Raw genomic sequence first — 13,269 nt, 5'->3', positions numbered from 1 at the left:
CCATCCTTGTACGTTTAAATAGCTTTATTACAAAATCTATATTTACAACTAATGTTAACTTATTTTTGTTGTAGGCACCTGAAGCTAGTGCAGCTGCATCAAGACCATCCGATAACTCATCAACTGTTAAAGGCAATGTTTTAAAAATCGGACCGTTAATTGAACCGGTGAAGTGAAAGGGTCGAGGTTCAACCGGTCGGACCGGTTCAACCTCGGTTCAATGAATTTTTTAAAAAATAATTTATATAAATATATATATGTACAAAATAAGACATGTAATGGACTAATTTAATATTTTATATGATGAAAAGTTTACTATTTTTTAATAACTTGGATTTTTAAAAATAAATTTTTTAAATTATAAGTTAAAACAAATAAATTTCATCTCAATTTCAATTATATCTAAATCCAACCCCAAAATATCACAATATTTTGAAATTATACAAAATTCATGTCTCTGAGAATTTAGATATTATGAATTTAAATTTTAATTTACGTTTTGAGATTTAGAGATTGCAATTTAAAAAAGAAAATTTGGAGTTCGAAGGAAATCAAGAAAATCGAAAATAGAAATGTAAACTTGATAAGAAACAAAAAATAAGATAAAAGTGAGTGGTTGTGGCATTAAATAATTTGGGTTAAAAAAATTCTTTTTTAACTTTTTTCAATTTAATGAACAAAAACAAAATTAAAAGATGGAAGAAAACATTAATAAATTAAAAATAAAGAGGTTTGATTAAAAAGCGAGTGACAAAAGAAAAGAGGATAGAGAGAGAGAGAGAGAGAGAGTGTGTGTGTGTTGAAAATTAAAAAGAAAGAGCCATGAGGGGATGGGATTTTGTAAGAAAAATGGAAAAAAGAAATATGAGTATTTTCTTTATATAAATAAGTTATCAAAAAAAACTAATATGATGTGATGGTGCAACGGTTAATACATTGGTCTTTTATTACAAAGGTCTTGGGTTCGAATCTTGATTGTTGCATTTTGCAAAACTTTAAAAAAAAAAAAAAAAAAAGGGAAAGCTGAAAACCGGAAAATCGTCGGTTCAATCCGGTTCGGCGGTTTTCACGGTTCAACCGGTCTTTGACCGGGTTTCTAGCAAAGTCAACAATGTCATTGAACCGGACCGGTGTCATGGCCGGTTCGCGGTTCAACCGGTCGAACCGGCCGGTCCGGTCCGGTTTTCAAAACATTGGTTAAAGGAACTATTGCTACCGGACTTACTGCAAAGAAAAGCTCCAAGCCTAGGAAGGTGTAGATTCAATCAACAATTGCTAGTTGGCCAAAACTATGCATACTAACCAATCTATATTTCAAGTATGAGTTTTACAATTACTAGTTTGGCCAAAATTTGTGTTCATGCGATTGAAGTTCTCTTTTTGTTTTAATTGTAGCCTATGGATGGTAAAAAGAAAGGAGATAATAGGGATGATGGCACCACTATACCAGCAAAAAGAGCCAGAGCTCCTATTGTTACTGATGTCCTGCAAAAGTTAAGGGCAACGAGATTAAAATTTGGCCAGCGTTAATTACTTGTCCAGTATCTACCTTTTTGTATTTAGATCTTCATTTTTGTAATGATGCTTAAAACTTGCTTTACTGCCTCATGATTGGTTTTTTTTTCCCAACAAATGTTAACATTTATATATATATTAACACTTGATAATACAAGAGTTAATTACAAAAAGGGGTAACTACCCGCATAACTTTTCTGGCTAAATCTAATAGCCATGTTAGGAATGATCCTTCCCACTCAACATTCCTAATCAGCTTGACTGCAAATTGGGCCAGAGAATGGCTACAACCATTTGCAGTTCTAGGAACAAAAGAAAATATGCAACAGTCAAAAATCTATTTTAGGTCGTCAATGTCTTCCAGGACTGTTTGTAAGCTACACTCCTGAACATTGCCTGTGTTAATTTGGCTCACAACATTTTTGCAGTCAGATTGGACTTCTATGTTTGTCCATCCTGCAACTTTTGCCATTTCCAGCGCATATCTTATAGCGAGCGTTTCCTTTGTGGCTGCTTCCCCTCTCCTCCTTGCAGTGATTCCTTTCGCTTTCACAATCTCTCCACGCCAGTTCCTAGCTATGATCCCCAGGCCTGTCCTAACCATTTTAGTTGAGAGTGCTGCATCTGTATTTATCTTAATCACTCCTTCCTTAGGTGGGTCCCATCCCTGCTGTATCTGTCTGTCCACTTCTGATGAAGCATTTGTTCTTGTATCTGTTTCATTTTCAGTTTCATATTCAATCCATTCCTGCTGTGCTTTGTCCACTATCAGTTTTGCATCCACGTTCTCACTATGGAATGTCATCTTGTTTCTAGCTTTTCAGATTTGCCATAATATGTTAACCGTAAGCTTGATTTTGTCCATTCCTTGCTCCTTCATAGCAGATTGCATCACAGCATCCCACCATCTCCACATGTTACATTGCAACTCAGTTATTCCCTCCCACCTCACAGGAGCTATCCTCCATACCACTTGAGCTTTTGGACAAAAGAAAAAAATGTGCTCAATGGTTTCAGTATCCTTACCACAGCAATTACATAGGCTGCTTCCCTTCCCAATTTTCTTATAGATTGCTTCATTAGCTGGCAAGCCATTCTGCAGGCACCTCCATAGAAAATGTTTCAGCTTCATCTTAATGTTTAAACTCCATAGTTTTTTTTTACACAGTGTGTTTCCTAATTTCCCAGCTAGTTTCTGAGCTAGGTGCTATCCTTCGATTCTGAGTGTCACCTTCCAACTTTGCTGCAACATATCCAGTCTTCACTGTATACACCCCATATTTGCTGTGTTTCTAGTAAAGTCTATCTTTTCTTCCATATAAGCTGAGGGGAATGCTAGTTATGTGCTCCACATCTGTTGCATTAAACCATTGCTGCAAGCAATCAGTCTTCCACTTCCCTCTCTCTATCAATTCATGAACATAAACTAGCTGGCAATCAGCTGGTCTTACAGTTGACACTCTTCCACTATCCAAACCGGGGATCCATCTATCTTGCCAGATCTTCACAGTCCTTCCATCTCCCACTCTCTTCCATAGTCCCTCTTGAAGTAACTCCCCCCCTTGTAAATGCTTTTCCAGCACTAAGATGCAATATTTGGAGGATTCTTCTCTAGCCATTCTTCCTCTTTCATATACTTAGCTTTTAAAACTTTGCTTACTAATAAATTTGGATTGGTAATTACTCTCCATATTTGTTTTGCAAGCAAAGCTAGGTTGAAAGCTTCCAAATCTCTAAAGCCCAACCCCGCTTTCCCTTTTACTTCTGACAACTTACCCCAACTAACCCAATGTATCTTGTTTGCTTTGTCCCCATCCCCCCACCAGAATCTGGCAATTCTAGGACAAATCTCCTGACACATACCTTTAGGAAGTTTAAAGCATGACATAATATATGTTGGCATTGCTATGAGGACTGATTTGATCAAAACTTCTTTTCCTCATGATTGGTTGTTGATGGAAACATTTGTCTACTTTTTGATACACTTTGCTATGGTTGACACTGTTTTTGTTGTACTGAATGGAGGATTAAGAGGGATGGTTGGAAATTTGTCTACTTTTGTTCATGTTTTCTGAATGAAGTTCTCTTAGGGCTGCAAATGATCCGAATCGAGTCGAGTTTTGGCCTAATCGAGCCGAGGTTCAACATAATTTCATTGAACTCGAACTCGAGCTCGACGAGCTGACAATTTCAAGCTCGAGCTCGAAAAAACTAAAAATAATTATTTTATTTTTAAAAAAATAAATAAAATAATATTTTTTTCTTAATAAATATTAAAATAAAATATAAAAATATTAAAATATATATATATACTTAAAATAAAAAAATAAAAAAAATAAAAAAAAATATATATATATATATACTCGAGTAATATTTTGAGCTCGATATTGATCAAACTCGAGTCGAGCTTGACTCGAGCGACTCGCGAGCGGTTCGGTTCGTTTGCAGCCCTACTCTTGGTAATCAGGTTAATGTTATGTGAAACTTTCCATCTAATGGCCAAATACGCTCCTTGTTTCTTTGTATTTTTGGTCAGCCATATCCATTGTGGTTCAATTTTCAGTGAGTGATATCCAAATGATAAAGCATTTTTGGGCTACTATATCACTTGCTGTTCAATTTCTAGCAAGTGATATACACCAAGTGATAAACTCTCCGAAGTATAACCAAATTTTCTTTAAGATATTTTTGGCAAACACCAGAACAGCAATAACAATGCGAATGACCAACTTGCTTCCATTTCATTGCAAGATAACTACATACAGTAGCCTACCAAATTCCATTTCATTGCAAGATTACTACATATAGTAGCCTACCAAATTCCATTGTCTTATTTACTGGACATCATCAACAACAAAACAGAAAAAATAGAGACCATATGACAATCTCCAACTAGCAATTGCACGTTCTTCATCTCATTATCCAAATTTTCCAATTTTGAGAGCACGCCGTCTAAATTGGCTTGTTCATCAACAAGTTGGCTCACAAAATAGTTGTCTCAGTTTGGATGATCTCTATAAATGGGATTACACCATGAAAAGAATCCACATTCATCCCTTTCACACACAAAATATAACATTTCCTTCGACGACTTTTTTTACTCAATAATCTTTACCTCTGTCTTCCTTTGACAATTACACATCTTGCACCAGTATCGAAGATCTCTAGCTCCACATCCCCTGCTGGTCCCTCGAGAGCTTCAAGAAGACATCATAAAATAGTTAATTACACTTTGCCTCCCCGAACTTGGACCCTTATAATACTTTGCCCCCCTAAACTCCAAATATATACACTTTGTGACGACCCCACCTCTCCATAAGGCGTACCAAAGGGTTCGGCGGACCGCCTGCCCAGCTCTCGCCAGGACTCACTCACTATCTCAATCGAATCATAAACACACAACCATGCACCATAAATAATATTCACGATTCAGACTTATAATTTACATTGATAGGAATCAGGTACAAAGTCTTAATACACCAACTAGTACAAAACGTATACAATCCAAGTACAACATGTTTCGTTCGAGGAATAGCGCGAGTACAAGACCAAAAGGTCAAAAGTCAAAACAAACGGCTACACTAGTCTTTTACAAGTCTCTCGCGTCACCCGTACCCCTGTAAGGAAAACAAACTAACGGGGTGAGCCAAAGCTCAGTGAAGTTCCCAAATATCAAATTGGTCAGCAACCAAGTTATAGCAAAATAAAAGTGAAATGGCGAGCAAACAAGTCAAATCAAGGAAATAGTACTTCAGCTAGTCAAGTAGTATTAGATGCACATTCACATATAAGGATACGGTATTCATGTTACGGCTCCATTCCAGCTTGGTCAAGTGGTAGTCGACACTCCGTCAACTTTCAAGTAATTCCAAGTCCAAATAAACTCCGCTACACGCCAATTTCCGTCCACCGATCAACCCCCTATTCCGGGCCCGCACGCCATACGAAACATGGGTGGTAATACTCGAGTATACCGTTAGTCGAGGAGATAACACTCCACTCGATATTACAAGTGACCCAGGGTTTGTTATCTAATCGACCAGGCCCTTGCCGGCTCGACTCGATTAACTAGCCACAGGGTTTCTGGAATTCCAGGCAAGATATAATTCAAGTACATGTACAACAAGTCAAGTATGATCAATAGCAAGAACAGGTCATATTAGGGCAAGTGCGATAAAGTACACCCTTGCCCTTTCATTCATTGTCATGTAATCACGCAAGTCAAGTAGGGAGTACACATATCAAGTACAATCGGATATTTGGAAGCACTCACCACAATAGTGCTTCTAGTTTTCGCGTCGAGGTGGTACTCCGGGTTGGGAGTCCAAATCTGCGATAAAACTTTACTTGAGAACTTTGAAATCACCCAAGATTCGAAACTTAAGCGTTTCGTTCGATAAGAATCAAGAAATTGAAATTCACTTGAAAAGAGTCGTGAAATAGTTGCTCGCTCTTTAAACTGGAAAATTTGATAACATTTTTGCTTGAATATGACTCTTGAGTCAAAAGTGCAAGTAAAACGGTTTCGTAGTGATTCATATCGTTTTCCTAAGGGTACAAGTTCGGCCAAGTCCTAACATATAACCCTCGATAAACAAGTGGCAAAGGTCCTCGATAGTTCAAGTGATAATCACTTAACCTTCACTCAAGTCACAAAGATAGTTTTCTAGACCTCGAGTAAAAATTTGGGCAGCATGCCCTTTGTGTTTACCTAATTTCCAGCCATTTAGGCTTCAATATTTTCCTTCAACAACATCCCAACATCATACAAATAAGCAATTTATGTCAAGAGCCGTTCCATAGGCTCACAATATTATAACAACAAGAATCGCCTCAAGTGCAGAAATTCAATGTGGCACAAGACAGATTTGACGTACAAATGCGGTAATAACACATCCGAGGCTACGCTTATCGGATTAAGACGAAACCTATGCCCTTTCGAAGCTAAGACACAAAGCTACAACATTCATGAAGGTCACTTAGTCCATTTCCTAATGTAACTTCTCAAAATCTCAGATTACTAAACCAAAAACCAATTCACCGGCAGTTTAAACGCATTATACTGTAACGGACCTAACTCAGTGTACACAAGTCCGAATCAGGTTTTTCTTTGAGGCATTTTAAAGGTACTTCAGAACACTACAAATTTTATGTTTTGGCCCAGAGCTAAATCAGAATGGATCCTGGTCAAAAATCGTGATAAACTGGACTAAACTGAAGAAACGGACTGCTGGGAAATTCTTAAAACAGTAGGGGTATTTTAGACTTTTTACGTTCTGCGTTGCTCCGATTGAGCTGAAATTTTATACGCACCTATAAAACACCATTCTCTACAACTTTCCTTCTTTGACCAAAGGCCAATTCGGCCTCTAACATATAGGTACAATTTCGGACAGAATGCTTGGGAAATTTTCCAGAAATCTGGAATTTTTAGCTCTAAGTGTAATTTCCTCAAATTTCTGGTTCTAATCACCACTAAACAACCTTATATAACCTTAATTACAACATTCATGCATCATACATCACATTGAGCAGAAAATCAGAAACCCTAGTTCATCAAATAAATTGGGAAAAACCTCTAAATCATGCTAATCATCCATAATCTCACCACTATAATCACCTACTAAACTTAATTTAACAAGATTAGATGTAAAACTTGGAGAGATAAACTCTCTTACCTTGAATAAAAGTCACCAAGAGTAGCACAAGCTCTCCCCTTCAAGAATCACACCACCACTCACTAGCTAGTCACTAGAAAGCAAGTTTAATCGGTTTACTTCGCTCGATTCCTCACTTATTTGTTGGATTTGGAGATGAAATGAAAGATTTCCCTTGGAGTTTTTCCTCCTTGATGCTCTCGGCCAGCTCCAGCAGAAATGAGGAAGAATTGGCTAAGTGTTGAGGTTATATGGATGGTAATGGTCTTGGGTAAGAAGCCATGAGGTGGTGACACTTGTCACCACCACCACCCTTTCTTTTTCTCTTTCTTTCTTGCCTTTCTTAGCCACCAATTTTCGGTCAACATGCTGCCAAGAGAGAAGATATTATGTGCAAAAGTCAACAACTTGTTGGGTAAGAAAAATGGTGGTCAAGCGGTGCGTTCAATCGGTAATGCGCAGGACCCGCCGGTTCGCGCCGTTTTTCTTAAAAACTCACGTACTAGGGTTTTTACCTCCCATTCACTAACCTTATATCATTGCTACTACTTACATATTATTTCTCACTTAAAAGTCACTTTTAATCATCAAATTGATCCTCGGCCAGTACCGAAAATTCATCCGGCGGAAAAATCGAAAAACCCTAATTTTGCTCAAAACTTGAAACCAAAGCGTAAAACCTTATTTTCTAGGTTTATTTACACTTAGTGTGAAATAATGAGGTAGGGGGCCTTAATAAATAATAATTTTCAAATAAAAGGCATTTTTTAGGAAAAATGTAGGAAATTTGCGGGTCCTCACATCCTCTCCCCCTTAAAAGAATTTCGACCTCGAAATTCATACCTTTTGTCGCGAACAGGCCAGGATACTTTTCTTACATATCCGTTTCTAGCTCCCAAGTTGCTTCTTCCACTTCATGATGCTTCCATAGTACCTTTACTAAAGGAATCTGCTTGTTTCTCAAGTCCTTCACCTTCCTATCCAGTATTTGAATAGGTCGTTCTTCATAGGTTAAAGACTCGTCAAGTTCAACATCTTCGGGTGGCAAAATGTGAGTCGGATCCGAATGGTATTTCTTAAGCAAAGAAACGTGGAAAACGTCATGGATCCTAGATAAGCTAGCGAGTAACTCAAGTCGATAAGCCACCTTTCCTATTCGCTGCAGCACCTTGAAAGGTCCTATATATCGTGGTTGCAACTTTTTCCCTTTTCCGGATCTAATCTTTCCCTTCAATGAAGTGATCCGAAGAAACACCTTATCTCCTATTTCAAACTCCAAGTCTTTCCTCCTATGATCGGCATAGCTTTTCTGACGGCTTTGGGCGGTTTGAAGTCTCTGGCGGATCACTCTCACCTTTTCATAGGCTTCCTCAACCCATGGTATAGTAGCCGGATCTATGACTTTTCTCTCCCCTATTTCATCCCAATGGATTGGAGATCGACATCGTCGTCCGTACAAAGCTTCATATGGAGCCATTTGAATAGAGAAATGATAACTATTGTTATACGCGAATTCAACCAAAGTCAAGTATTGGCTCCAACTTCCTTTAAAATCCACAATACAGGCTCTCAGCATATCCTCAAGAGTTTGAATAGTTCTCTCAGATTGTCCATCAGTTTGCGGGTGATACGCTGTGCTATAACTCAGCTTAGTTCCTAGAGCCTCTTGTAATTTCTGCCAGAATCGGGATACAAACCTAGGGTCTCTATCAGATACAATGCTCACTGGTACCCCATGTAGTCTCACTACCTCATCCATATAAAGTTTAGCAAGTTTCTCCAAGGAATATTTCATATTTACTGGCAGAAAATGTGCAGTTTTAGTCAATCGATCCACTATTACCCAAATTGCATCATGCCCCTTTTGTGTTCGTGGCAATCCTGACACAAAATCCATCGTTATGTGCTCCCACTTCCACTCAGGGATCTCTAAAGGCTGTAACAAACCTGACGGCTTTTGATGCTCAGCTTTCACCTGTTGGCACGTAAGACATTTTTGCACAAACTGGGCAATCTCCGCCTTCATTTTCTCCCACCAATACAGATTCCTAAGATCTTGGTACATTTTATTATTCCCTGGGTGCACCGTATACCTAGAGCAATGTGATTCCTCTAAAATCTCCCTTTTCAATTCCTCATCCCTAGGTACCACGACACGATTTCGAAACTTTAAAATTCCATCAGGGCTTAGATTAAAATTAGGTAACTCCCCTTTCTTCACTCTCTCTACCCACTTCTGCACTATTGGATCCTTCACTTGGCCCTCTTTGATTCGTTCCATCAATGCCGATTTCGTCTCAATATTTCCAAAAACCACCTTTTCCGATTCCAAACGAGGTTTCCACTCACATACATCTTCCAATAGGCCCCACTCTCTCACTATAGAACTTGCCAGTTGAGCCTTCCGGCTTAAAGCATCTGCTACAACGTTGGCCTTTCCAGGATGATAGTTAATTGTACAATCATAATCCTCTAAGAACTCTACCCACCGACGTTGTCTTAGATTTAACTCCTTCTGAGAAAATAGATACTTAAGGCTCTTATGATCCGTATAAACCTCGAAAGTTACACCATAGAGATAATGTCGCCATTTCTTCAAAGCGAACACTACAGCTGCAAGTTCCAAGTCATGGGTCGGGTAATTTTGCTCATGAGTTTTTAACTTTCGGGATGCGTAGGCAATCACTTTCCTATTCTGCATCAGCACGCACCCTAGCCCTTCTTTTGAAGCATCGGTATAAACCGTATAACTATCCTTTCCACTGGGCAAAGCTAAAACTGGAGCCATAGTGAATTGTTTCTTAAGCTCTTGAAAACCATTTTCACACTTAACGTCCCAAATATACTTTCCTTGTTTCTTGGTCAGGTTAGTCAAGGGTCCTGCAATCCTCGAGAAATTCTTTATAAATCTGCGGTAGTATCCTGCTAGACCTAGAAAACTTCGCACCTCGGTGGGATTTTCTGGCTGTTTCCATTTAGCCACAGCTTCCACTTTCGCCGGGTCTACAGCAAGGCCATCTTTCGAAATTATATGACCTAAAAACCCCACCTCTTCCAACCAAAATTCACACTTACTGAACTTAGCAAACAGTTGGTGCTCTCTTAGGGTTTGCAATACTATCCGCAAATGTTGTTCATGCTCCTCCCTTGACCTCGAATACACCAAGATATCATCAATGAACACCACTACAAACCTATCCAAGTAAGGTTTGAACACTCGATGCATCATGTCCATGAATGCTGCCGGGGCATTGGTTAAACCAAAAGGCATCACAGCGAACTCAAAATGCCCATATCGAGTGTTAAATGCCGTTTTTGGCACATCCTCCTTTCTAATTCTCAACTGATAGTACCCTTGTCGCAGATCCAACTTGGAAAACACTACAGCCCCTTGTAATTGATCAAATAACTCATCTATGTGGGGCAAGGGATATTTATTCTTAATGGTTACTGCATTCAATCCTCGATAGTCAATGCACAACCTTAAACTCCCGTCCTTTTTCTTAACAAATAGAACTGGAGCTCCCCATGGAGACTCGCTCTCATGAATAAACCCTCGTTCTAGCAAGTCTTGCAGTTGCACCTTCAACTCCTTGAGCTCAGCGGGTGCCATACGATAAGGAGTTTTAGAGATGGGAGTGGTTCCGGGTACTAAATCAACCTTAAATTCAATCTCCCTTTCGGGTGGCAAAGACTCCAATTCTTCCGGAAATACGTCCGGGTATTCACTGATTACTGGCATGTCTTCCAACTTAGTCTTTTCTCCCGGAGTGTTAATTAGAAAAGCTAGGTAACCACGAGCCCCACGACTAAGCAACTTCCTAGCCCTTATACCCGAAATAAGTGCAGAAGAGGCTATCATACCCCTCACATCAAGCTTTAGAGTTGCCTCCCCTGGTATACAAAATTCGACCACTTTCATCTTACAATCTACTCGAGCATGATAGTGAGCTAGCCAATCCATACCTAGGATAACATCATACCCCTTAATGGCTAGACTAATGAGGTCCACTACCAATTTCCGTTCGCCAATCCAAATATCACAACTCCTATATACCTCATTCGCAAGCAAAGTTTGATTACCTGTAGGTGTTCTTACCTCTAAGTCATAAGGTAACCTTTCAACTTTCGAGTCAATTCCAAGCATAAATGCAGGATTAACAAAAGAGTGAGTAGCACCGGGGTCTATTAAAATTCTAGCTAACCGGTGAAAAACAGGGATTGTACCTTCTACCACCTTGGTTGGTTCAAGCACAGTTGTTTGATCTAGCGAGTACACTCTGGCCGGTACCCTCGACCTAGCCCCTCCAGCAGTAGTCGGCTTTGGGTTTGACCTGGCAGTCGACTGAGTGTCACTGATTAGCGGACAGTTGACCATCTGATGATCCGCACTTCCGCACCTCAAGCACTTCCGAGCCTTTCTCCAGCACTCGTCTTCAGTGTGGTTCAATTTTCCACAATACCCACATGTCACTCGGGGAGTGGAGGTTTGACCTCCCTGAGTAAAACCTCTACCTTGACCTCTACCGCCCTGGCCTCCCCTCTGGGCATTCCCTCTCGGAGCACTGCCCCTAAACGTGTTCGAAAATCGTCCACTTCCAGCTCCACGACCGGATTTAGCGGGTGGCATGCTCCGCTCGCCTCGTACCGACCCTTGGGCTCCACTAGGTGCCCCTTTCCGCTTAGCGTGGAAATTCCTTACTTGCGTCCTAGCAGTTTCTATCCTTAAAGCCTTCTCCAGAACCTCCGTGAAAGTATTGATTTGGACCGCTGCTAAGGCTTCTTGCAATTCCACATTTAACCCTTGTATAAACCTTCGTACTTTCCTTGGTTCCGTAGCAATCAATTCGGGAGCGAATTTAGACAATTTGGTAAACTGAGTCTCATACTCAGTTACACTCATCAGTCCCTGACGGAGTTTAATGAATTCGTCCTCTCTCTTCTCCTGGACGATGGGTGGAAAGTATTTTTCGTTGAAGTCCCGTACAAAGTTTAGCCAAGTCCAGGCAGTTTCCTCTCTCTCCCACTTGGCCCTCACTACATTCCACCAAGCCCTAGCTGGCCCTTCAAATTGGAATACGGCAAATTGGACTTGTCTCTCCTCAGTGTAGTTTAGGGCAGCAAAGATATTTACCATGGTCTCCAGCCATTTCTCAGCTTCATACGGGTCTGGTCCTCCTAAGAATTTGGGTGGAGAGAACTTCTGGAATCTCTCCAAGGCTCTATCTTGCCCCGAATCAGGGTCTCTAGGTTGATTTACAGACCCTTGACCCTGTTGCTCCACCAACCGAGTCAAAATATTAGTCATCTGTTGGATGGCAGTGGCCACCTGATCTCCCCCGGCAGTCTGGGGTTCAGGTTGCTGTTCAACCGCTGCCTCCCTCTCCTCTATCGGTTCAGGCACCGGTTCCTGTACTTGCTCACCCTCACGGCCTCGCCTGGAACCGCGTTCTCGATTAGTTTTCTTGGTCCGACTCCTTTTATCCTCCATGTTTGAGAGTCAACCAACTAGAACATATAAACGGGGTAAGGTACGACTCATATATCGCGTTGCAACAATATAACTAGAGGCAAATAAACACGTAAGAAACAAGCACTTTATTTACATATCAAACAAGTCGTATATACAGGCCAACAAGTCACGTAGTCAAAGGCTATAACAGCCAAGGAACATAGAACAAAAGATATTTATATCCACCAGGACACGTCTAAAACAAAAACAAAAGAAGACATGTCGTCCCACTATGTTCCTAACTAGCCCACAAAACCTCCTAAAACCCCGATCCTAACAAGTGGTCTGGCTAGACGCCGACCCAACTGACTCCGAGGACGCGCTCGGCTCCTCCTCCATGTCCTCCTCAGGATCCTCCTCTGGATCCTCCTCAGGGGCACCGGGAGCGGCAGGAGCTACAGGCGCTTGGCCTTCCTCGGCCAAGTCCTGGATCACGTCCTCAACAAGTGCCTCGCACTTGGTCAGGATGTGGTCAGTCCGGTCTCGTATATGGCCAACTATGTGCATCAAACGTCCAGTCACCGCATGAGCCTGATCACGGTAAGCATCTGACTGCTGCTGCTCTGCCAGAACCGCGGCCTCCAA

The 13,269-nt window shown here is 40.6% G+C and overlaps 1 protein-coding gene across 1 annotated transcript; it reads right to left on the bottom strand.

Moving 5' to 3' along the window:
* Positions 1–8,060: 8,060 nt before the first annotated feature.
* On the bottom strand, positions 8,061–12,663 carry LOC140010680 (uncharacterized). The gene is made up of 8 exons (XM_072057993.1): positions 12,404–12,663; positions 11,256–11,998; positions 10,526–11,138; positions 9,730–10,366; positions 9,259–9,606; positions 9,120–9,147; positions 8,146–8,717; positions 8,061–8,084 (listed from the first exon to the last, which is right to left on the bottom strand). Exons 1-8 carry the CDS (start codon positions 12,661–12,663, stop codon positions 8,061–8,063), a joined length of 3,225 nt encoding a protein of 1,074 aa, XP_071914094.1.
* Positions 12,664–13,269: the final 606 nt, after the last annotated feature.

The sequence above is a fragment of the Coffea arabica genome, chromosome 7c (assembly GCF_036785885.1).
Source record: "Coffea arabica cultivar ET-39 chromosome 7c, Coffea Arabica ET-39 HiFi, whole genome shotgun sequence".
Classification (NCBI taxonomy): domain Eukaryota; kingdom Viridiplantae; phylum Streptophyta; class Magnoliopsida; order Gentianales; family Rubiaceae; genus Coffea; species Coffea arabica.
This window is presented reverse-complemented; position numbering and strand designations above follow the sequence as displayed.

Coding starts and splice junctions, on each gene's coding strand:
- LOC140010680 (XM_072057993.1), bottom strand. CDS start 12,663: ATGGAGGATAAAAGGAGTCGGACCAAGAAAACTAATCGAGAACGCGGT. Junction 9,148..9,258: donor CACATTGCTCTAGGTATACG/GTGCACCCAGGG, acceptor ACGTGCCAACAG/GTGAAAGCTGAGCATCAAAA. Junction 8,085..8,145: donor TTCAAATACTGGATAGGAAG/GTGAAGGACTTG, acceptor AGCATCATGAAG/TGGAAGAAGCAACTTGGGAG.